We start from the raw sequence: 24,721 nt of genomic DNA on the forward strand, positions 1-24,721 counted from the left end.
TAAAGCAAGGTTAAAGGTAAGATGTATTTAGCCATGATTGCAACAGCAGTAATCGTAACAATGCATTACTCCAAAAAGTTCTTGCTCATTTCAAAAGGAATTCTTCCAGTTGTATCACAAAATTTTGCTTTTCCAAATCCTTCTTCAAATCCTTTATTGGTGATGTAATGCGGCTGCGGTTTTTCGTCAGTAATCGCTTTTAGGATATACTCGGCCACTTCTGCTGGAGGTTGAGCTTGAGACGCCATTTTTTGAGTGTTAGCATAAAATTTTTCGCCAAGCACTCTCGTTGGGTCGTCCTCTTTCAGTTGCCCGCTGTAGAATTTGAATTCGGCGCCTGTGTCTATAGCGGCTGGTATAACGGATGAAATACTACAAACAAAAAAGAAGATAAACAATATTCAACACCAAAATTTCTTATAGTTTCTTGTTAAGGACGCGTAGTGACGTCAAAAATTACTTGCTACACGTGCATTGACGTGATAACAAAATGTACAATTTTTCAACTACAATTTTTAACAAATGTTCTGCCATAAACGAAAACGACCTAATATTGTTAATACACACAAACAAGGTGTTGCAACTTTGTTTTTATACATAGCTGCTTGACATTATGTAGTTTTGATTAGACCAAAAACAACGAGTAAGGTTTATAATGATTATTTTCTGAATGAGTGTGTTTCAGCCAAAATACCTAGGGAGGAAAAGAGGTGAATGTATATGTCGTTGGAAAATTTTTTCGGTCTCAACTGTAAATATTAAAGTAAAAAAATGCTGTTTCGTTTTAATACTGTTCACCCCATAGAATGTCGCTTTTAACCAGTGAAAGTGTACATTAAGGTGATGAACATTTTAGTATCGATTTTAGAGAGAAAAAAGTGCACATATCAGTCTAATGCTTCTGTTTGTCCAACAAACAATTCCCGTCTGCGAATGGAACTGCTGAGCTGTTGATAACATTTTGTAAGATGGAGGTCACTTGATCCTTCATGCTCATCAAACTCAGCTTATCTCAAGCGCATATTTATGTCAGTAACGAACTTACGCATTGTATTTAAATGCAGAAAAGATTTAGATGTATTTTGGTAGCGTAAATAACGACGCTTATAAATTGTATTTACATCATATTTAAATTGCGTTTACATCATATGTTAATGGTATAGTTCCTAATTCTTATGACTTTGTTTGTATGAAAAATAATAACTCAAAAAGGTAGAGCTCATGCAATATAGCAATCTACCTACTATAAGGACTAAGGAGTGCTTGATGTATGAACATTTACTGCAAGGTTTCGAATCGAAAAAGCTGCGATTCGAACTGGACAATCAATAAAATGTAATATTGGTTCTAGAATTACAAAGTTTTATCATACTAAAGAAAATATAACTTTTTTCATAATTTTGAAAAAATTACAATCCCATGGATAACGTTATCCAGGCTCTGTGCAACCAACCCCAAAAATGAATGTAGAATGCACAATACTCATCAGTGGTGTATCTAGAATAGCATAGCTAGATTGCTAATTCCAGTGGTAGGTCCTTAACATATTCAGTTGTGCCCAACTAATTTGCCTAGAAAATGATTTGATTTTCCAAAGAAATCAGCTAGGCACTACTTAAAATATGAATCACCACCCTAATGATTGTTTTAGATACAGCCCAGTAGTGTAAATAAAAACACATTACAGCAACTAATTTCAAATTCAAAATACTTTAAGAATAATTAATGTTGTTGTTTATAAATGTCTATTGATTATTTAAGACCTACATTAATTTTACCAGTATGATCGGATGTTAAGTAATTTGAATTGGAAATATATTTGTGGTAATGTACTCTGCTGGATTTGCTACTGATCCCATTGTCGTATGTGTTATGTGTTATAAAATTATTAATATAATTTATAGTATTATGTCTTTTAGGCCAAATCATTAATTTTAAATGCACTTGTCGAGTTTTACAAGCATAATAGTAAATAATATTGCCATAATTGTACAGCATGGGTGAAGTTTTAAAACAGTTTTAGTAGTCGTGTGTAGTATAATTATAACTGGGAATAAACAATCATTAAACAATTATTAGGAAATGATGTAGAGACACAAACTAGCCTTAAAAATTCATTAATGGATGACTTAATAAACATACCTACATAGGCTAAAATCAGTGCAAAATATTTTTTAAATGAAATGAATATGTCAATGTTGAGTTTGTAAAGACCTAACCCATGCCATTGATACCAGAATCCATATCCATGATATCCAATCCCTGATTTAGAGGCAATGAAATTGCGTCATTGTTAACATATTTCATATGGTCATTTAGAGAACCATGTACTTTTAATATAGTGTGCTGAAGGAGTTTTCTTCGTAATAAGTTTTTTTATAAATTTATCAATGATTTCCCTGTTGAGCTTGCGTGTGAGTCTTTGGGCCTGTGAGCATTAATTTTCTGGTGACATGTAAAATGCAAAGGCAGCAATCTCCTTGCACAATAGCAACTTCTAGTAACAATCAAACAAAAAGACTGTCCTTCCCGGAATTTGAAGCATATTTTTAGATAGGGCAAAGGAGGAAGGGTGCACTTCCAACCATCGCATTAGTGTGCTAATAAGACTCAATTGAAAAATTCAAAAACGAAGAAGATAAGTAGCCTTCACCCCCTCCCCATATCTGTAGTTGCTGACTTTGCAATTTAAATGCGAGAAGCAAGTCGGCATAGTAATTATTAAGAAACTAACTATAGCCTGTATATCAATTTACATATGCTCAGTGAAAAAATTTGTTTTTGAAATAGTCAAACCCTGCAAAAACAGACTCAATTCGCATTCAATATTTCAGAGTGAAAATGATTCCTGCCAAGTTATGTGAATGAAATTATTGAAAAAACATATAGCTTACTAATTATGCGTGGTTACTTACTGAACATTAAACTTTGCAAACTCAGGCGCCAGGGAATCCGTAATTCCTTCCAAAGCACATTTTGTTGAGGAATACACCGTGATGAACGGAAAAGCATGTAATCCTGAAGCTGAGGAGACGTTAATGATGCGGCCTTTCTTCTTTTTCTTCATAGACGGAACAACAGCACGAATAATGCGTAGTGGGCCAAAGACGTTCGTTTCGTAGAGGCCTGTGATAGTTTCCCAAGGCTGCTCTTCGAAAACACCGCACCAGGCAATAGCAGCGTTGTTCACTAAATATGGATTATTACGCATAATAGATTATTTAAAATTCAGCACCTTTGACAAGGTCAATGTGTTTCATTAACGTGTGTCATTAGTATTTTCTAGATACGTAGACATTAGAATTAAAAAAGTAAAGTCAGGAGAGTGGAATGCGTGATGTCTACATTTTCTTAGTTTTTAGAACTCGATCTAATTTAAAATCACTTTCTCACGCCTACTCACTTTCTACATAGTATCAATTAGCTAGCCATTTATTTGGTCATGGGGGTTGCCCCGTATACGTCACCACCAATCAGCCATTTATTAAATTGTACCAAATTTGTACAAAATTTGTGCTAATGTACAAAAGCCATGCACAGTGAAGAGTTAAAAAGCACTAATGTTGCAGCTAGCGACATCTGCACGTAGTAGTTTGCAATTCTCAAAAAGAGGCCTCTACATATACCTCCTTATACGTATGCTTAAGAATAGGGATGAGCCCTCGATGATTTTTGTGATAGGAGGCAGTGGTATCCTTTGGACCAGATAGCAGTGGCAATTTTACTATGAATCGCTGTTTTTTTTTAGGTGTGCTCCATTGAACACTGTTGAATATTTCTTTCGCTAGATTGTTTGGTAATTTGCATTGAAATCTGCACCAACCTAACTAGAGAGCTCGAAAGGGTGCACATCCCACCATTTCATTTCAACCTTCGATCAACATGTGTTCACATCTCAACAACCATATGATGATGTTTTTAGAGATATGTATGTTATTTTTTATATTTCTCGAGCGATTTTCTGCCATGATTCCGTCTTCATTTTATTGAAATTATTTTTGACTGCATATACATTATGTATTAATAGCTTGAGCAGCATGGGCTAGATTTTAACCCAATGTTTTTGATTTGCTTTTCATCTGCGCTATTTATGTCCACAAGTTATATTAAAAATGATCCTTGGTGTTCAAATTCTCATTATAAAACACTTTTTTGTCATAGGAACCATTTTAAATCCAATTATCTATTTCCACCAAAAAAATTCAATTCTTGTAGGCTGACAACTTTTTCTTCACTGTTCAGTTTTTATGCATCCTGTAGAAAGGCTAATGATGTCAACAGGGTCACTAATGTTTTAAGTTTCACTAATGTCTTCAAGTGTCGCTAATGTGTCAAACAATTCCCTTTTAAACAGTGTCAATATGGATCGTGACTAAGACATCACACGAGTACATACGAGTACATACGAGTGACATACGAGTACATACGACTGACTTACGAGTACATACGAGTGACATACGACTATATACTGGTCACAAATGGGAAATAGCACAATTTCTTCAATAATACATTGATATTTGCATTCACACTTGCTTGTATTTGTCTGGACTCTGGCAACTATTTGATGGATTTAAATACGGAAAAGGTATTTTATTCGCACATTCATTTGTATGTTCCAGTTAAATTTGGTGTCCGTTGTGCGCAATGTCTTAATCTATTAATATAAACAACAACTTTTTTGAAAATAGACATGTTTCGACATCTCATGATGCCATCTTCAGTAAGTGAAAGTGAAATAATAGGTGATACAAGGTTTATATAAAAGTAATATGATACATAAATTACATCAATAAAAAGGAAATAAGATAAATTAATGAGGAGCATCCGAGCGGATTATAAACTAAATATTGTAATTTATTTATTATAATATTGCAGTTTATTAATTGCAACTAAATATTGTAACTGTTATTTAATATTGGAGTTGCCACAAAGTAAACTCCCTTACAAAAAATATTGAGCAGCTATTCTGAGAACTATTAGCACATGTGTACACTATTTGTAATCTTATATTAACATATTAATAAGTTAAAAATCTTGGACAAAAATAACAATTAGATGTATTTGTAATATAATTAATTGATGTGCATTTACTCCTCAAATGTTGCATTCATTTTATTTATTCTACCAAAGAAATATGAGGTAGAATTTACAAATAATTTAAGTCTTTAAGATACTGATTTTGCAGTTCAAAGACTGAATTACATCAGCTATAACTTTAAAAACATTAAAAGTAATCAAAAATCGTATGCATAATATGATACATATACGTAAAAAGACTATCGTTGTTGATACATTTAAACCGTTTAATAGACTAAGACATTGCGCACATCCGACACCAAATTTAACTGGAACATACAAATGAATGTGCGAATAAAATACCTTTTCAGAATTTAAATCCATCAAATAGTTGCCCCAGAGTCCAGACAAAACAAGCAAAAGTGAATGCAAATATCAATGTATTATTGAAGAAATTGTGCTATATCTCATTTGTGACCAGTATATAGTCGTATATATGTCAGTCGTATGTCAGTCGTATGTCAGTCGTATGTCAGTCGTATGTACTCGTATGTACTCGTGTGGTGTTTTAGTCACGATCGTCAATATGCCATTAATAATTCACCATAGGCGGGGAAGGAAGCAAGGCAATGTCGTATTGTCCGAAGCAAAATATATTTACTCTGAACTTTTCACTCTAGTCTCTCATTAAATTGACTGATGTACTCGAGCTCTCGAACATGTGAAAAACCTTGATACGAGTGTAATTGAATCCATTGGCAGCGACCTTACTCGAGTTGTCTAAGATCAATATATGACGTGTAAAACAACATTCTTGTATTTTAGTAGACATTAGTCGGCTAAAATTTAAGACGGTGACTAAATGAGACATGTAGTAGAAAGTACAAACAATTGAGCAAATTACTTGCGGATTCATTTGTGACAATGACTGTGTTCTTGGGGAGTATTGAATTACACTAATTTGCGTTTACGTAAAAAATAATGCCGTTGCTAGGGTTTGATACACCTAAACATTTTAAACACATAGCCGCACTAAAAAATATATGCCATATCTTGCACACACTTTGGTACATGACTAAGTATTATCGTCATGAGAATGCGATCAAATAATTTCTTTCGTAAACTTAAATTTAAGATTAAAATGTCACACAAATTGTCAGAAAAGTAACTGTCGAGAAGACTCATTAAAATCGTACCAACAATATCGATTCTTCCCTCCTTTTCCATAATTTGTTTCACAGCAGCGTTGACAGAATCTTCTGAAGAAACATCCAGTTGGATTACAACAAGATTGCTACAACACGCAGTTTTCTTTACTAATTCATCTTTCTTGCTCGTATTTCTCATTGATGCATAAACTTTAAACTTCCTCTTTGTTTGCTTTGCCAGCATCTCAGCAATGGAAATACCAAGGCCATGGGATGTTCCAGTGACTAGTACAATTTCTTCTGACTTTTTTTTGCTTAAGCTACACATCTCCGCTTTCACAATAGCTATAACCAAAAGTTTGAAGTGAATGTATCATCAATCTGCATTGCAAATTTACATCATTTAATTTTACAGGGAGCAGCTCATCACGTGAAGTTTACAGGCGCAAAGGGGGGCTTTTCTCATTGGCTATAGTCAGTCACAGACTAATTACTCAGTAATATTTCCGGTAAAATTCAAAGGCGTGGCATGTTGAGTGTTTGCCGGAGTTCGTGTGACGTAAAGCAGCCATGTTGGAGTGCAGATGTACATTGTAAGCGTCACAGCATGCAATTAGCACAAATTATTTTCACTAAATGGAATTTTCCCCCATTGTGGCGACGTAATATCGCACACTTTTGTTTACATTTAGAAGTAAAGACGCTGTTAGAATGTCTGTGACACAAAAGAGTAAAATAGAAATTTGAAAGTTGCGTAAACATCTGCGTCTGTGCACTGTCAGTCTTTTCCTCGTATCTCTGAATACTTGTTTTTAATTGTAATAATACACTACCAGCGTGACATTTTGTTGCATAAACACAGCATATGTATATGTACATATATATGCAAAATCATTTTCTTCTTGCATTCTTGATTTCTTTTCTTTAGTACAGTACGCTTAGATCTTGGTCCACGTCCAAAAATAATTAGGTACGGTGCGCAATTATTTTTTTGAAGTGTAAATACAAACCTTGTGAAGAAACGGTACAATATTCTTTCAAGCCTTTGATAATTAATTTGACATGTGGTGACATTTAATTTCCAGAAGTGTTTGTTCAGTCTCAAATATCTGGCAAAATGCTGTAACTTTGGAAAAATAAATCATACCTTTGTATAGCCTACAATATATACTTACTGCAATATATACTTTAACACTTGATCATTTTCTAAAACAAACATAAAAGGCTTAAAAGCCGCTTGGGAGCAAAAAGTGGAAATTGCTGAGTCCGTGTTAAAATTGTATCTATCTTTGCGTTAGGAGAGACTCCCCACTCCGACTCCCCACTCCATACTCCGCGTTTCGCATTATCCACCATGCCCACATATACTGTCAATACTGACATCACTGATACAAACAAACAAGTTTTGTGTTACGTAATGCAGCCAATGAGAATAGCCCCCTTTGTAAGTTTTAACATCACGTGATGAGCTGCTCCCTCTAAAATGTTATAAATTTGCAATACAAATTACCTTGCAATTCACTTCAGACTTTCATTTGTTAAAGAAATTTCGTGGTGTGTAGCTTCCAAAAGAAAATGGGAGAAGAAATTGTATTTATCACTGGAACATCCCATGGCCTTGGTCTTTCGACCGCTGAGATGCTGGCAAAGCAAACAAAGAGGAAATTTAAAGTATATGCATCAATGAGAAATACGAGTAAGAAAGGTGAACTCGTAAAGAAAACTGCGGGTTGTAGCAATCTTATTGTAATCGAGGTGGATGTTTGTTCAGAAGCTTCTGTCAACGCTGCTGTTAAACAAATTCTGGAAAAGGAGGGAAGAATCGATTTTGTTGGTACGATTTCTGTTCTGAGTATTGTTGATAGCTACTTGTCTGACAATCTGCGCATTTTGATCTTCGATTGAAGTTTACGAAAAAAATTTGTTTGATTGTATTCACATGACGATAATATTTAGACATGAACAAAACAACTGCGAGATATGTCATTCATATTTTAACGCAGCACTGTGTTTAAATTGTTTAACTGTGCCGCGCACCCAAACAACAGCATTATCCTTTCGTAAATGCAAATTAGTCTAATTCAATACTACCCAAGCGTACAGTCATTAACTCAGATGAATTTGCATTTATTTTGTTCAACTCTGTACTATTTGCTAATTGTCTTAGGGGCTGTTTACATGATCCCGGCTAGTCAAGATTCAGCGAAGCGTTTAATGATGTTTGAAAAATAATTTACACCGGTCAATTTAAGTAGGTTAAAAGCGTGGAATATTTTGCTTCTGGCGTTACGAATTATAAGCCTGTTGCTTACCACTGATCTGATAATAGACTGGATATAGCTTCTACAGGTAGTAAAAGTGAAGCCAACTTATATATGCGAAATTCACTTCCGGGTACCACGACGAGATACAACTTACTTATAGAAATGTATGGCGGATAACGTTTACAAGCATGGATTTTGGAATATTTAAGACCTTTCGCGACTCCCTACTAACCTTAAAGTATTAGTGATGGATGAAACAGGTTATGTGAATCGATTTGACATCAAAATGATTGCGATAGCTGTAAAATATCGACTTTAGTGTTGATTTAAAAGTTGTACATTCGAGAATATATTTTGTCTCATTGCTAATGCAAGATAGTTCACATCTCGCTTTCCAATTTCTGAGGCATTTATGAGCTAGTGTACGTTTCAATTCTTTATAAAATGAGGTTTTTTTATCATTCTTTCTTTATGTTGAGAGATTGTTCACTTATTATTTATGCTGTAACTTCATTTTTTCATGACCAAAGTACTACTGATGCTTAAACAAGACGAGTTTATTAAGTTTCTTTCACACTTTATCTTTAGTTTCCATTTCTGTAGTTGTTTTTCTCAAATGGTATAGTCGCACTTTGCGCTTAATTTTTTAAAGAAGTATGATTTTCATTGACATTAAACTCTAACAAATGCGTTCTACACACATTAGGACAATTTAGTAAACTGCGTTTGAAACATCAAGGTAATGTAGCCAGCCAGGTATGAATTTGCAGGCCCTTAAAGAGTGCAAATGCTGGGTGCATTGTTTAATCGTTATAATTATCTTGGTTGTGGTTTTTCCCTTAAGCAGATTTAAATTATTAACAGCAACATAAGTCTGTGCCCACAGTTTATAATTATAAGTGTATTCAATTGTATCTAGTATACCTGTTACACATTGTCTTGTGCTAATTCCTTTACAGCCATGAACACTGCTTCTCAGCAACAGTTTATTGTCTACAGCAGTAAATTGGTCAGCTGTTCAATTGTTAAAGTCACATTTTACAAGTGGAATAAAGCTCTTGTCTTTCTTATTACTACAAGACTCGAGACTGATGATCAAACTATTGCTGAAAAGGATTGTAATGTCAACGGCAATTCATATTCATACCATCCCTAACTACATTCATATCTTAAGAATAATTTTAATTTGGAAAAATATTTAAGGCATTAATATTACATTTATAATAATTATGATCTTCTGGAATTTGCTTAGCACTTAGAAGAGGAAAATGAAATATACTGACTGTAAAAAGACAGTAATACCGTACATGGCTGGCTATGTTGCCCAGGTGGTGCAAAAGAATGCACACATGTTGGATGCTACTGTTCACGAAAATCACATTTACTCATTAATTAAGACCATATCTAAATGCTACAGCAAGGTGCGACTAAACCATTTGGGAAAAACAACAACAGAAATGGAAACTAAAGATGAAGTGTGAAAGAAACTAAATAAACTTGTCTTGTTTAAGCATCAGTAGTACTTGGCTCATGAAAAAATGAAGTTACAGCAAAAATAATTTGTCAACAATCTCTCAACTTAAAGAACAAATGTTAAAAAAAGTAACTCGTCTCATTTCTAAAGAATTGAAACGTATACTAGATCATAACTACCTCTGAAATTGGAAAGCGAGCAGTGAACTATCTTGCATTGGCAACGATGGAACAAAATACATTCTCGCATCTACAACTTTTAAACAACACTAACATCGATATTTTACAGCTGTATGAATCATTTTGATGTCAAATCGATTCGCATAACCTGTTTTATCCATGAGTAATACTTAAGGTTAATAAGGAGTGGCGAAAGGTCTTAAATATTCAAAAATCCATGTTTGTAAACCTTATCCGCCGTAATTTCTATAAAGTAAATGGTTCGAACCCGGGAGTATCGTTATTTCATTTGACTCTGAAGATGACTACCGCTAAGGTTGTCGAGACGTAATCGACAACAACAAAAACAGTCCTTCTCAGGACTATACCAACCTGGACGATCTACATTTACAAACATATGCATTTCTATAATAATTTGTATCTCGCCGGTACCCGGAAGTGAATTTTGTACATATAATTAGGCTTCACTTTTGCTATCTGTAGAACCTATATCCACTCTATTATCAGATCAGTGGTTCCTTACCCACCTATGGCGAATTCTTAATGACACTGCAGGTGTCACAATCATAAGAGACTTAATTGAATACTTGAAACATTAGTGAAACTTGAAACAATAGTGAACCTGTTGACATCATTAGCATTTGTACTGGGTGTATAGAAAACTGAACAGTGAAGAAAACGTTGCTAATTTTATCAGCCCGCAGGAATTCAAAAATTTTTTGGTGGAAATAGGTAATTGGATTTCAAATGGAAGAAAATTTGTCGGAAATAACAATGTTTTATAATAAGTATTTTAATGTCAAGAAGAATTTTTAAACTACATCTTGTCCACAAATGTAACACGTACTAAAAAAAGAACAAAAAAAACATTCGTTTAAAAGCTGGCACATGCTTCTGAAGCTATAAATACATGATGTATATACAGTCAAAATCAAAAATGAATTCAATGAACTGAATCATGGCAGAAAATCACTCGAGAGATAAAATATAGCATACATATCTTTATTAAAATTAGCATATGGTTTTTAAAATGTGAACACATTTTGATTCAGGAACTAAGGGATTGGATATGTGCACCCTTTCCAGAGTCCAAGTTAGTTGGATTCAGATATGTATGCACTATGCATAAACTATTTGAGCGCATTTAGATCAATTGACGAGAAGTCAACTGAGAAAGCTAATTTACTTGCAAGAAGTTTGAAAAGATAACCATGCGAAATCTTTGGTTACCGTCTATTCAAAAAGGCGAAAATTCGAAAAAAAATCCGAAAATTTAAAATTGCGAGGATGTGATTTGAAATAGTATCCAGGTCTAAAATCTTAGAGAATACAGATATCACGCAGTGGAACTAACATTCCTGACTTTACTTTTTAAATTTTAATTTCAAAGTGCTAATATAATTCCGTTGACGCACTTTCGTTAAACTTACATGATTGTCAAAGGTGTGAAGTAGCAGATGCTCCATTATCGTTCTAATAATCCATATTTAGTGAACAACGCGGCTGTTGCCTGGTGTGGTCCCCTTGAAGTGCAACCTTGGGAAACTATCACAAACCTATACGAAACAAACTTCTTTGGCCCATTGCGGGTCATCCGTGCTGTTGTTCCGTCTATGAAGAAAAACAAGAAAGGCCGCATCATCAACATCAGCTCAGTTTCAGCATTACATGCTTTTCCGTTCATCACGGTGTATGCCTCAACAAAATGTGCTTTGGAAGGAATTACAGATTCCCTGGCGCCTGAGCTTGCAGTGTTTAATGTTCAGTAAGTAACTACGTAGCATTATTAAGCTGCATGTTGTTATGTACAACATTTCCATTCATAACTTGCAGGAATCACGTTTCACTCTCAAATATTGAATGTGAATTCAGTCTGTTATCGGAGGGTTCGACTATTTAAAAAAGTTATATTTTAGTCTTAGATAAGTTATAATTGCAGCACACAAAATCAATTAATTTCTAGTAACTTTCATCTCTGAAGTTTATGCGCAGACTAGTGTATGAATTGCATCACAACGTGAGGCACTGTGTCTTTAAGTAACTATGTATATTTTGTAGGGAAGGAGGGATGTGCCGTTTTTCTGTCCAACTATTATGTTTCTCACTTCACATTTAGCGTTGAGACCGGAAGAAACTTTCGAACAACATACATGTTCAACAATTTATTTCCCTAGGTGTACCGGCAGAAACGTAACATCAAAAAAATAATCATTATTCAATGTTACTCGTTGCTTCCAGTCCAATAAAAAGTACGGAATCCCAGATGACATTTTTTAAAAGCAAAGTTCCAACACATCGTCTGTGTGTTTTGACAATATTGTCTTTCTTTTCTTTTATGGCAGAACATTTGTCTTTAGATTTGAGCGATTTTACATTTTGTAATCACGTCATTTATGACGTCAATATACACGTCCGTAACAATGAAGAAACCATAAGAAATTTTAGTGTAGCATAGTGTTTGCAAAATCATTGTGTCAAATAAACATTTTCTTCTTTTTCTTTGTAGTATTTCAACCGTTATACCAGGTGCTATAGCAACAGGCGGCGACTTTAAGTTCTACAGTGGAGATTTAAAAGCAGATGATCCAACGAAAGTGCTCGGGGAAAAATTTTTTGCAAACACTCAAAAAATGGCGTCTCAAGCTCAATCTCCCGCAGAAGTGGCCGAGTATATCCTGAAAGCGATGACAGACGAAAAACCGCAGCCGCATTACATCACCAATAAAGGATTTGAAGAAGGATTTGGCAAAGCAAAATTTTGTGATCTAACTGGAAGAATTCCTTTTGAAATGAGCAAGAGCTTTTTAGCATAATTCATTGTTACATGCATTACTGTTGTAATTAGTGCCGAATAAATCTTACATTTAACCTTGCATAAGCCTCGCTCTTTTGTCTGTACAGGGAAACGGTTTTAACAGAAGTAGTGAAAATTCTTTTTAGAAGAAGAGGTTTCGAGTGAATGATATTGAAATGAGTTTGAAATCATCGACAACAAGTTGCATGCAATCCAGGGATGTCGTATCAGGGAAACGTAACATTTTTTCTCTTGCAACGGCAAAAGGATCATCGAAACGCAAAAACGTAGTGGAAACACAAAATGTTACGCCACGTCGTGTGTAGGGCATTAAAAACCACTAAAAAAATTGTTCGGAATCCTTAAAATTATCGATGTTAATACGCCCTATGCACGAACCTTTAGATCGTATTTGGATGAATGATGAGCAATTGAATCAGACAACTAATTTTCCTTCAAGAAGTTTGAAAAGATAACAATGCAGTGTTTGTATGAAGTCAACTTGAAAAGTCCTAAACTTTTTCCACTTGAATTTACATTGAAAGCTAATGTTCTGACAATGTTCACTTTGAAATGCGTGTACATTCGCCATTCGTTTTCCACTGGAATTGAAAAGCCAATTTAGGAAAATCAAATGAAAAGTTTGGTTTTCGTTTTTCAATCAAATGAAAAATCAAAATTGAATTTTGTTTTTCGTTTTCCAGTGATTGACAAAACTGGCATATTGAATCCAATTTGCTTCTCAATTTATAGTACATCGACAAACGATGAATTATAACGTCACAATTCGTATTTATAGCTATTTTGCATGTGCGCTGTGCTTTGTCACCTTTTTGTTCGCGGTTTTTGACTTTTCAGTGTTATATTATTTCTAACGGGAAGCAGCAAGTGTTTAAAGTACCTGTTCTTTGAAACTTACAATGGATGAATTGTTTGATCAAAAGGACGAATGGATGAATGAACGATATGAATGTAGGGACGATTTTTTATCTCATCAGAGGAAACAGCCAAAAACGCAAGGGTGGAAAGAAAAACTTTGCATAAGTCTAATTACGCTCGACTGCCTTTCTATTGTGTTTCATGTAAGTAATATGCCCTGTTATTTGATATTTGTTTTCATTGATAACGAGCTGCTCTCACTATTTATAGCTATGATGGGACTATTTGTCAAGCAGCGGAGTAATGGTTTTCCAGCTCACTATCTTGTCATAACTTACAAATAAACTCTTTCAAAGCCGTGTAGCTAAACCTAACCAAAGATTATCGACGATAATTTATCGTCATATTCTATTGTGTGTTTGTTTTTAATGAAGGATTCAATTGGTTTCGAGAAAGACAATATATTTACATGATAGTCTATTAAAAGTTATCATGTTGTTGAATTTCGAAGATTCGTCCACTATTTTGAACTTTCCATTGAGGTTTCAGTGGGATATTCAAACTCTCTCCTCCACTGTTCAATCTTTTAATGTCCATATCTTATCATGACGTGTTTTTAGTTAAGTTTTGTCAAAAGTCACGGTTTATATATACGGCTGCCGGAATTGCAATCATTTTCTATTTACAAACATGCAAGATAATATTCCACTATAAAGATTTTTTTGTTTTGCTACATAGTTACGTGAAAAGTGTTTTTTTCTTATGATTTTTGTTGCTGGCTTGAACCATGAACGGTATAGTTTGTTGAATGTATATATTTATAGAGACTAATATATATATAGAGAGAGAGAGACGTTCACCGCTTTCGCTTTATGCAAAGCTCACCTTTATAGGTTTGAGTGCTCTGGTGTCTCTACGATACAATCCATACAATGTGTAACCGTACATCCTGTGTCCCAAGTGCAGGAGTCATCATTTAAATATGGTGATAGCCGGGAGGGCACATTGTTATTAACTTTGTATACATAAATATATATATATGTAGTGGTGTTGAGAAAAAATCACAAAACTACAGATTCATCCCGACAAGCCTGTTTCGTGATTGCTCACTCTTCAGGGGATTTAATGAATAAATACTTAAAGTGTTTATATTACGAATTTTAGCCCCCCTTTTTTATTAGCTAAATTGAAAGACCTTCTTTCAGTGATTTTAAATCTGCAATTATAATTGAAATTGGATTGGTGAAAGTGATTTTACGGACGTTCAAAGTCACGATTTTCAGCCTTTTTTTTGCGAACTTTTTGATCGGTATGCTAATGACTTGTGACGTAGAAAGTTGAACACATATATCCACATGGCGTATTCTACTAGTAAACTTAAGAAGAAACGCGGAGGAAAACGCTGTGTTGCTGGCGGACCTACTCAAATCAGTTGCGCCAATGATTCAAAAACCGAAGGAATGTCGATGCATCTGTTTCCTAAAAAAGAAACCAAGCCGCAAAGACATAGAAAATGGATAAATTTTGTGCGTAAACATAGACCGGGTTTTGAGGCTTCCTCTACCTCGTGTCTGTGTTCTGCGCATTTTAAAGATTCTTGTTTTGACTTTAATTTGAGCGTGCAAGTCAAGCTCAAAAGAAGGTTGAAGAAAGATTCTATCCCAACCATTGACGTGGCTGGGATTCCTGAGCCATTAAAGGACGAAATAACCGATCGAAAGCGAAGACAAGTAAGTTTACGCTTGTTTATGTTAATTTTTCGTTTGTCATATGTAAATTTGATATAAGTCTTGTAGATTATTCGACATACTCTCCATAAGCCATCGCTGAAGGAAACATGTTCTCTTGATGAGGAAGTACCATCTACTAGTGATGGAGCTGAGCATGTTGAAGTATGCACTGGAGAAGCAAACGATTCGCCATTGGAAGAAGAACTACATGCAGTTGGTGAAGATATTTGTGAATCCTAGTCTCCATTTAAATCGTGCCATCGTCTTAAGCACGTCCATTCCTATCTCTCAATAGTAGCCCGACGTTTTCAAAGACAGACTCATGAACTAAGGGCCCAAATTTGGCATGCTGTGTTATGCATGATGTTTTCTCAATGCTGCCATCGAATGTCATTTTCTGCAAGGCTTGTCCTATTTCCTTACAGCATCTGTACTCTAATGCGCCTTCTAACAAATCGGTATGACAGCATTGACAATTACACCTGAAACGTGGGAGCATTGTGGTTTATAAAGTAACTTCATGTATATTACAAACAGGAGAAAACAACAACTTACCATTCACCGAGTGGAATTACGCCATCACTTCGTTGTTCTAGTGTCGCAGGGAGAATTCCATCGGGATCATCTGGAGTATGCACTTCATCACCATCTCCTGCGAGCAGTTTAACGTCATATGCGAAGTCGTTTAAATGCTTGAAATAACCCACGGATTTCGAGCTCGAATCAGATACCCATTCAGACATCGAATTCGAATTATCTGAGCACTGATTTGAGGCCATACTTTCCGGAAAACTTGTTTTTTAATATTTTATTGAAAATACTGTCAATATTTGTTTTTAAGACAAGAAGAACGACAACAAAATTACCTCCTATAATATAATATTATATTGACGGAAACAGACGTGCTCAACTATGTTCGTCACAAGTATCAATATGGCGTCGTAAAAAATTCGCAAATAGTACCCGAATTTGGAGGCAAAATTAAGGAACTTATATTTATCTGTTTAAGTCCAGGATATGTCATATTTCTTCAAATAATCCAAATTTTCAATTAAGCTCATAAAAAGGGACTAAAGTTCGTAATATAAGCACTTTAAATGCTTAAAGTATATTTACAAGATGACGGAAGTTAGTGTATTAATAAAGGTGTATAGACCCTTTGCACATGACGTCACAGCTGATGTTCAGCTTCTTCTGGGGGTCAAGTAAGGTGCCGCCATTTATAAATAAGTATTAGGAAGTAAAACTTTCGGTCATCATGGTTCACTTTTGCGCTGTTTTTGCATGCTCGAATCGATCTAATAGAGAAAATAATAGACGGTTTTTTCGCCTACCTGCTGTCAAAAGTAATGTGAATGTGAACAAGAAGCAACTTCAACTTGAAAGGCAAAAGGAATGGCTTTGACGAATTCGCAGGGAAGATCTTACGCCAGAAAAGTTTGCGAATGCTCGTGTGTGTAGCGACCACTTCATATCAGGTTAAAAACACTTGTCTTTATCAGTACCAAGATACTAGTGTTCAGCTAAATGGTTAGCTAAATAAGTGATGTGTTATTTTTGATAATTATCTTTGTATTATCTGCATATATTTTGTATTATATTTTTGTATGGCATTTTGTATTCCATGCAAGGAAGCAGTCAGCAAATGGGATTTTGCCTTAAGTTTCGATCATCCTTTCTTGTAAATGTCATAAAGTAGAATGAATTAATTCCTACAGGCAAACCAGCAGACCTACAAAAGAAAGATGACCCAGACTGGGCACCAAGTCAAAATCTTGGCCACAACAATGTGAAAAAGATAAACACAGAACGATCGTCTCGCTACCAAGGGACAATTGAAAAGACGAGAAGATCTGAAACTGCTAATGCCCTTATAGCAATGTCAAGCGAGCAGCCCAATGAGGTTGTTGATAAAATGGACACCTCTGAACCAAAGGCAAATGAAATGTCAACACAGACTGATTAAGCTGTCAATGAGCTGAGGTTACTTGAAGATGAGGTGGATTTTCTAAGGATGGAAAATTCTGATTTAAAGAAAAAATTATTGCAAAAGGAACTAAATGAGGATGCATTTAAAGATGATGATGAAAAGGTACTCTTCTATACAGGTTTGCCTACCTGGAAGCTTCTTTTGTGCCTTTACAACTTTGTGTCTGGCTTCTTGTCACAATCATCCAGGTGTAGGCTTAGCCCTTTCCAGAGACTCATTCTTACATTAATGAGATGAGACTCAACCTTTCTGGTAAAGACTTAGCCTATAGGTTTGGTGGAATTCATGAGGCAACTGTTTCCAGAATTTTTATTCAAATGATGGATATTCTACATAGCAGGCTTTGTCCACTTATCCATTGGCCTGATCGAGAAGCTTTATTACAAACAATGCCCATGGATTTTCGCAAGAACTGCCCAGCATGTGCTGTGATAATTGATTGTTTTGAGATTTTCATCGACCGTGCATCTAATCCTTTAGCCAGGGCAAAGACATACTCATCATACAAACACCATAACACTGTCAAGTATTTGATAGGAATTACTCCCCAAGGTAGTTTAAGCTTCATATCTGATGGATGGGGTGGTCGTGTCAGTAACAAACACTTAACAGAAGAATGTGGTCTTCTAGAAAAGCTTACCCCAGGGGATGTAATTCTAGCTGACAGAGGGTTTGACATACAAGAATCTGTTGGATTGTATTGTGCTCGTGTAAAGATACCAGCTTTTACAAAAGGAAAAAAGCAATTAAGCGGGATTGAGGTGGAACAAGCTAGGAAGATTGCTAATGTAAGAATCGATGTGGAACGTGTAATTGGCAATATTCGAAAAAAATATGGAATCCTTTCTGCAACTCAACCAATAGACTTTGTTGTTTCAAAAGGAGGAAAGACCACACTTGACAAAATAGTAACAGTCAGCTGTGCTTTGAATAACATGTGTGATTCAGTAGTCCTATTTGAATGAATGTTTATTATTTAGAGGCAATAGTGGATCTAGCGTAGGTCAGAATACGTTGATATAAATATATTTCCCATTTAAAATACTTTACAACTAACATTATTGATGATGTTCTGGTTCTTAAATATTTTTTTGAAATTTCTAACCAGCAACATTGCTGTTAAATTATTTTGAATTTAAAATTAGCTACTATAATGTATTCTGACCTACCCTGGATCTGCTAATGTATGTAGCTTTATACATTGAGTCGTATTCTTTTTTCCTGATGTGTGCGAGAGTAAAATTTCTCAAGCAGCTCGGGAAGGATCCTTTTGATAATAATTTCTCTACTCGAGATACATTTTTTTTCCAAAACTTCTCATCGGGCAAAATTCTTTCTATGTAGAGCATTTTCTCACTCCACACAACAAAATCACAATAGCTGCGTGCACTGCAAAACAATTGAGCTTGGACCTGAAATAAAATGACATTACAACATTACTGTTTAGTACATGTATGCAATATATATTTGTGTGTTGACTCAGCTGACACTGATTACATGGGAGCAGCTTTCCCCTAAACCAGCCATACAATCACAGCGACCAAATAAAATCTTCCCTTCCTTCTCACAGACAACCCATGGAGTCAGTGGCTTCTCTGACATTTTTTGCGAGTGATTTACCTAGATAGCAACAAATGATTGATAAGAAATATGGAGGGTGTTTGAACAAATCATTGCTAATTTTTAAATGTAATGAATTTAGCGTTTCACATTTATCTATTAGAAATAGAAGCAGATATCGCTTATGAAAAGTGAAGATAATTAATGAACACACATACCTTCGCAATCATCAGCCGATTATCGCCAAATTCTTTTAACAAAACTTCTCGAACCCAGCCATTCGCGAAGTTCTGGTAGCACAAAAGACTTTTGTAGTTTATAAGCTCGTCCTGTGAGTATGAGCTTACCGCAAACAATAAATACATGCCCACGTTTATGTAAGAAATATTCGGCCATAATTCCATACAATCTTCCCAGTCGTTTTTTGGTATCTTGTATGGGTCAACAGAATGTATCAATGAAATTTTTGCCTCATATCTCTCCCTACATTCTTTTGACCTTATACTAGCGTAGTAACCGGGCAGGAAACCTTTATGAGTTGGTTTTTTTGCAGGCATTTTACTCAATTGGACCTTTCACACAGTATTGCTTATAGAATAAATCATTGGCTTGCCATAATCATTGAATAGAGAATACAATGCCATTGACCCCCAGAACATAACTTCCGGCGCTGACGTCGCAAAAATGTGACGTTAGTGCAATGGGTCTATAGTCACAAGTTAGATCACGGAAGTTAGCGTATTAATTAAGGTGTATAGTTACAAATCACATAGGAGTGTTTTGGATCAATGGCGACAAAAGGAAACAAGTTTGTTGCGTTTAATTGAGGGATGATTTGGATGGTTGGTAGAGGATGAAGAATTTTTCTTTGAGGCAAAAATTGCATCTTTTACTAGCGCTGTTGTATGGTTTGCTGTGTGCAACGATGTTCCATGAGATGTCGTGGTCAATGTTGCTGTCTTTAAGGGTCCAATGTGCTTACTAAGTTCGGTCGAGTTTCGTAGTTTTTTGTGGCGGAAAGAGGCAGTGTGATTTCTATGTCTAGTCTTAAATTCGTTTTCTATAATTCCAATGTACGTCTCAGTTGTGCTATTGTGCTTGTGTTTCACAGTTGCGTTTCACACTACTTGGTAGACGACGGATGACTGTAGGCAGTTTCTGTTAAGGGGCAGTTTTGTTTTTGTCGGCAGTTACATGTTTTTGTATGTGTCTTTTTGTTCGCGGTGTTGTCGTTAGTTTTGTCTGATGTTCTCAGTATTTGTTTGTTGTGATTGTTGATTATTTGTTCGATATTGTTCATGCAGCAATAGCTGAGTTTGATGGTGTTACGGTTAAATATTTTCCTGAGTTTATGGTCTATTAAGTCTTCTAGAATGTGTATTACAATGTGCCCTTCCAGCTATCACCATAGTAAATTGGTGACTCCTGCACTTGGGACACAGGACGTACAGGAGGTACACAGGACGTATGTATATATATGTACATCGGCTTGCGCAGTTTGAGCGCTCTCGGAACCGTATATCCTGTGTCACAAGGGCAGGAGTTACTATTTTACTATGGTGATAGCCGGGAGGGCACATTGTTGTACACTTTTCATATGTATATTACGCTCGCTGCGCTTGCGCAGTTTGAGCGTTCTCGAATTGTGTAGAGTCTCATAAAGAGACGTTCACCGCTTTCGCTTTAAGCAAAGCTCACCTTTATAGGTTAGAGCACTCTGGTGACTCCACAATACAATCCATGCAATGTGTAACCGTACATCCTGTGTCCCAAGTGCAGGAGTAACCATTTTATTATGGTGATAGCTTGGAGGGCACATTGTTGTACACTTTGTATATATATATATATATATATTGATGAGAAAAAGAAAATACACAAAAACTACAATTTCATCCCGACAAGCCTGTTTCGTGATTTCTCACTCTTCAGGGGATAATATTAAATGAATACAAAGCATGTGCTAGATATATATACAAGAGGAAGTTAGGTTAAAAATTGAGATAGAATTACATAATATATTGAGTGTACGATTACAAATTACATAAAAGTGCTTTGTGTCTATGGCGACAAGAGGAGACAAGTTCGTTACGTTTGTTGAGTGATGATAGTTGTGGTTGGTAGGTGATGAAGAGTTTTTCTTTCAGGCATAGGTTGCATCTTTTGTTGGCGCTGTTGTACGGTTTGCTGTGAGTAATGATGTTCCATGAGATATTGTGAGCGATGTTGTTGTCTTTTAGTGTCCATATGTGTTATATTACGCTCCAATATAAATTTTGTCGAGCACTGTATGATAATCCGCAATGGAGAAACTAAACTTCAACTACAGCATCAAGAACATTCCTCTACCATCACCAAATGAATACCTGCAACGACTCATCGAAAAATCTGAGTCCTTCCTACGCAATATGCGTTGGAAGGCTTATTTCTTTCTCAACCCGAAATCCACCACAGCTTCTAAAGACACCTATGGCTTCAAGAGCACAAAAAACCCTCCACCGATTGACGACTTAAAACAATTCGAAAACGACATGATGAAGATGATCCAATCAGTAAAATTTAAAAAAGTACACAACGCATTTCTCACCGAAATAAAAGACAACACTACTGCCATCAAACACGAAGAAAGGCTACTCATCGCAGCCGACAAAACAACAAACTTCTACAAACTAGACAAGCCAGCATACAACGACCTCCTACAACAAAATATCACGAAATCATACAAGAAAATAAACGTCGACACAATACAAGCCATCCACACCGAAGACAAAAATATCACATCACAACTGGGTATATCTGACAGAGTAGACTCCACCGCTAACAAAGACGCATTCATAACACTCAAAGATCACAAACCGAACTTCGCAAATAAACCCACGTGCCGACTAATCAACCCGACGAAATCTGAAATTGGAAGAATTAGCAAAAAAATACTTGACAGAATAAACAACAATATCATAAAAGCCACTTCGCTGAACCAATGGAAAAACTCGTCATCTGCCATCAAGTGGTTCAACTCCATCAAACACAAACAAAATCACAATTTCATATCTTTCGACATTGTAGACTTCTACCCGTCTATCAACGAAGACCTCTTAAACAAAGCACTTGAATTCGCCTCAACCTACGACAACATCACAAACCAAGAGAAAACATTATCATACATGCCAAGAACTCATACCTCATTCACAACCAACAACCATGGCAAAGAAATACAACTCCACATTCGACGTGACAATGGGCAGCTTCGACGGCGCCGAAACATGCGAACTCGTAGGAAGCTATCTACTCTCACAACTGCAACATCATTACTAACATAGGACTCTATCGCGACGACGGACTAGCCATTACTAAAGCAACACCTAAAGAAACAGAAAAATTAAAAGAGATATGCCGCGTATTTAACAACAACGGATTGCGTATCACTATCGAAGCTAACAAAAAGTCATCAACTTCCTCGACATTACGTTCGATCTAAAGAATTCTTCCCATCGACCTTACACTAAGCTAACACCTCTTTGCAATACATCCACCACGAAAGCAACCATCCTCCAAGCATCACAAAGAACATACCCGATACCATTAACAAACGCCTTTCATCCTTATCATCCGACAGAGCATCATTCGACCAAGCAATCCTCCATACCAAAAGCACTTGACGAAAATGGATATCATTACACGCTGAAATATGACCCAAACGCTACTACGAAACGGAAAAACAGACTTAGAAATAACATACTCTGGTACAACCCACCATACAGCAAGAACGTCAGCACAAACATCGGCTACAAATTCATTTCACTAATTGACAAGCACTTTCCCATAGACCACAAACTCAGAAAACTATTTAACCGCAACACAATTAAATTAAGTTACAGCTGCATGAACAATATGGAACATATTATTAATAACCATAACAAACGCATATTGAGAGAACCTGACAATACTAATGACACCATCAATGACAAAAATACACAAACAAAAACATGCAACTGCCGTCAAAAACAAAACTGCCCACTTAACGGAAACTGCCTACAATCATCTGTCATCTACCAAGCAACTGTTAAACGTTTAGACAATAACACAACTGAGACCTACATCGGACTTACAGAAAACGAATTTAAGACTCGACACAGAAACCATACTGCCTCTTTTCGCCACAAAAAACTAAGAAACTCCACCGAACTCAGCAAACACATATGGACACTAAAAGACAACAACATCGCTCACAATATCTCATGGAACATCATTACTCACAGCAAACCGTACAACAGCGCCAACAAAAGATGCAACCTATGCCTGAAAGAAAAACTCTTCATCACCTACCAACCACAACTATCATCACTCAACAAACGTAACGAACTTGTCTCCTCTTGTCGCCATAGACACAAAGCACTTTTATGTAATTTGTAATCGTACACTCAATATATTATGTAATTCTATCTCAATTTTAACCTAACTTCCTCTTGTATATATATCTAGCACATGCTTTGTATTCATTTAATATTATCCCTGAAGAGTGAGAAATCACGAAACAGGCTTGTCGGGATGAAATTGTAGTTTTTGTGTATTTTCTTTTTCTCATCAATATTTACGCTCTGCTCTTAAGCATCGAGCACTGTACTTACGGAGATTCAAATAAACAAAACTCCTATATATATATATATATATAGACCCTTTGCAGTGACGTCACGCACGCTTTAGCAACTGTTGCTGGGGGAGCATCTGGAGGACAAGCACATGTGCACGCTTTATATGGTAACATGGCTAGTAACATAAAGTCAGCGCTTTCTAGGTCAAAAAAAGGTTTTTTGCCTGGATATATAGAAAATATTCATTGTAAGGATAGTAAAGCGCGTTACAAAATGAAATTAGGACATTGCAATGGAGATGATCCGTATGAAATACCAAAAAATCAATGGCTCGACGATATCGATCTGTGACCTGCTGTCAGCTACATTCATGTTAGCATGTATTTATTATTTTCGGTCAGTGCGTACACGAAAGAGCAGTTAAAAACTATAAGAGTCTTGATAGTTATCAAAATTTTGTAAATGGATGGGTGCGTGAAGTGTTGGTGGAAAAAATATGACGATTATTGCTTGCTTATAGCTCAAAGCAGCTTGTCGCACCAACAGAGATTAACCTTCCAAGAGTCTGATCACAAGCATTTGCTATCCAGAGCTGAAGAAATTTTTAACTGCAGCAACAAGATGGGGTTGCCAGCATGAAGAGGTGGCAAGAGACAAATATCGGAAATGGGTAAACAAAAACCATGAAAATGTTTCAGTAACAAACAGTGGATTCTGGATTCATTTGACCCATGGATCTCTTGGTTCTTCTCAAGATGGACTTGTCTCTTGCCAATGTTGTGGCAATGGGATTTGTGAAATAAAGATTTGTTATTCATTGCGTCTATGTGTCATGGGTAAAAGGTCAACATAATTACATCACCTGTTGATTATGTTTTGATAGTGTCCATTTTGCCATAAAGATGAGACAGTTGAAATTTCAACAGATGAAAGGTTGTTTTGCATTGAAGTAAAAAGTGATGGCACAAAACAACTTAAAAGAATTCATGCGTATTACTATCAAGTACATTTGTAAATTATTTTAATTTCATTTAACAAGCTTAATGTGTAGCAATTCACTTTCTTATCCAGATCGATAATCCAAATCTACACCAGTTA

General features: G+C 35.8%; 3 protein-coding genes and 2 long non-coding RNA genes across 7 annotated transcripts; 3 read left to right on the forward strand and 2 right to left on the reverse strand.

The window, feature by feature from the left end:
* Positions 1-7,358, reverse strand: LOC124455399 (uncharacterized oxidoreductase SSP0419-like). Of its 3 annotated transcripts, none has more exons than XM_047006049.1 (4): positions 7,340-7,358; positions 6,213-6,509; positions 2,916-3,189; positions 1-372 (listed from the first exon to the last, which is right to left on the reverse strand). In XM_047006049.1, the coding sequence occupies exons 2-4, from the start codon at positions 6,490-6,492 to the stop codon at positions 66-68; spliced, it is 861 nt and encodes a 286-aa protein (XP_046862005.1). In that variant the 5' UTR covers positions 6,493-6,509; positions 7,340-7,358; the 3' UTR covers positions 1-65. The 3 variants fall into 3 exon arrangements, with proteins under 3 accessions (XP_046862005.1, XP_046862003.1, XP_046862004.1); XM_047006047.1 differs by lacking the exon at positions 7,340-7,358 and adding an exon at positions 7,175-7,313; XM_047006048.1 differs by lacking the exon at positions 7,340-7,358 and adding an exon at positions 6,998-7,058.
* A 281-nt stretch (positions 7,359-7,639) lies between these two features.
* Positions 7,640-12,954, forward strand: LOC124455400 (retinol dehydrogenase 8-like). The gene is made up of 3 exons (XM_047006050.1): positions 7,640-7,998; positions 11,573-11,846; positions 12,588-12,954. Exons 1-3 carry the CDS (start codon positions 7,740-7,742, stop codon positions 12,892-12,894), a joined length of 840 nt encoding a protein of 279 aa, XP_046862006.1. The 5' UTR covers positions 7,640-7,739; the 3' UTR covers positions 12,895-12,954.
* A 3,721-nt stretch (positions 12,955-16,675) lies between these two features.
* On the forward strand, positions 16,676-17,512 carry LOC124455401. Its single transcript, XR_006951828.1, has 2 exons — positions 16,676-16,962; positions 17,203-17,512. It is a non-coding gene; the product is annotated as an uncharacterized LOC124455401 (long non-coding RNA).
* A 195-nt stretch (positions 17,513-17,707) lies between these two features.
* On the forward strand, positions 17,708-18,439 carry LOC124455472. Its single transcript, XM_047006105.1, has one exon. The coding sequence runs from the start codon at positions 17,708-17,710 to the stop codon at positions 18,437-18,439; it is 732 nt and encodes a 243-aa protein (XP_046862061.1).
* A 3,805-nt stretch (positions 18,440-22,244) lies between these two features.
* On the reverse strand, positions 22,245-22,670 carry LOC124455402. Its single transcript, XR_006951829.1, has 2 exons — positions 22,605-22,670; positions 22,245-22,393 (listed from the first exon to the last, which is right to left on the reverse strand). It is a non-coding gene; the product is annotated as an uncharacterized LOC124455402 (long non-coding RNA).
* Positions 22,671-24,721: the final 2,051 nt, after the last annotated feature.

This window comes from Xenia sp. Carnegie-2017, unplaced genomic scaffold, assembly GCF_021976095.1.
Source record: "Xenia sp. Carnegie-2017 unplaced genomic scaffold, XeniaSp_v1 HiC_scaffold_4, whole genome shotgun sequence".
In the NCBI taxonomy this organism is placed as follows: Eukaryota; Metazoa; Cnidaria; class Anthozoa; order Malacalcyonacea; family Xeniidae; genus Xenia; species Xenia sp. Carnegie-2017.

Bases quoted from the DNA above. Each gene is read 5' to 3' on its own strand.
- LOC124455400 (XM_047006050.1), top strand. From the start codon at position 7,740: ATGGGAGAAGAAATTGTATTTATCACTGGAACATCCCATGGCCTTGGT. The intron at 7,999-11,572 runs GTACGATTTCTG...ATCCATATTTAG, and splicing joins GGGAAGAATCGATTTTGTTG to TGAACAACGCGGCTGTTGCC. The intron at 11,847-12,587 runs GTAAGTAACTAC...TTTTCTTTGTAG, and splicing joins CTTGCAGTGTTTAATGTTCA to TATTTCAACCGTTATACCAG.
- LOC124455472 (XM_047006105.1), top strand. From the start codon at position 17,708: ATGAGACTCAACCTTTCTGGTAAAGACTTAGCCTATAGGTTTGGTGGA.
- LOC124455399 (XM_047006047.1), bottom strand. From the start codon at position 7,238: ATGTCACCACATGTCAAATTAATTATCAAAGGCTTGAAAGAATATTGT. The intron at 6,510-7,174 runs GTTTGTATTTAC...TTTTGGTTATAG, and splicing joins TTGTACCGTTTCTTCACAAG to CTATTGTGAAAGCGGAGATG. The intron at 373-2,915 runs GTAAGTAACCAC...TTTTGTTTGTAG, and splicing joins TTTGCAAAGTTTAATGTTCA to TATTTCATCCGTTATACCAG.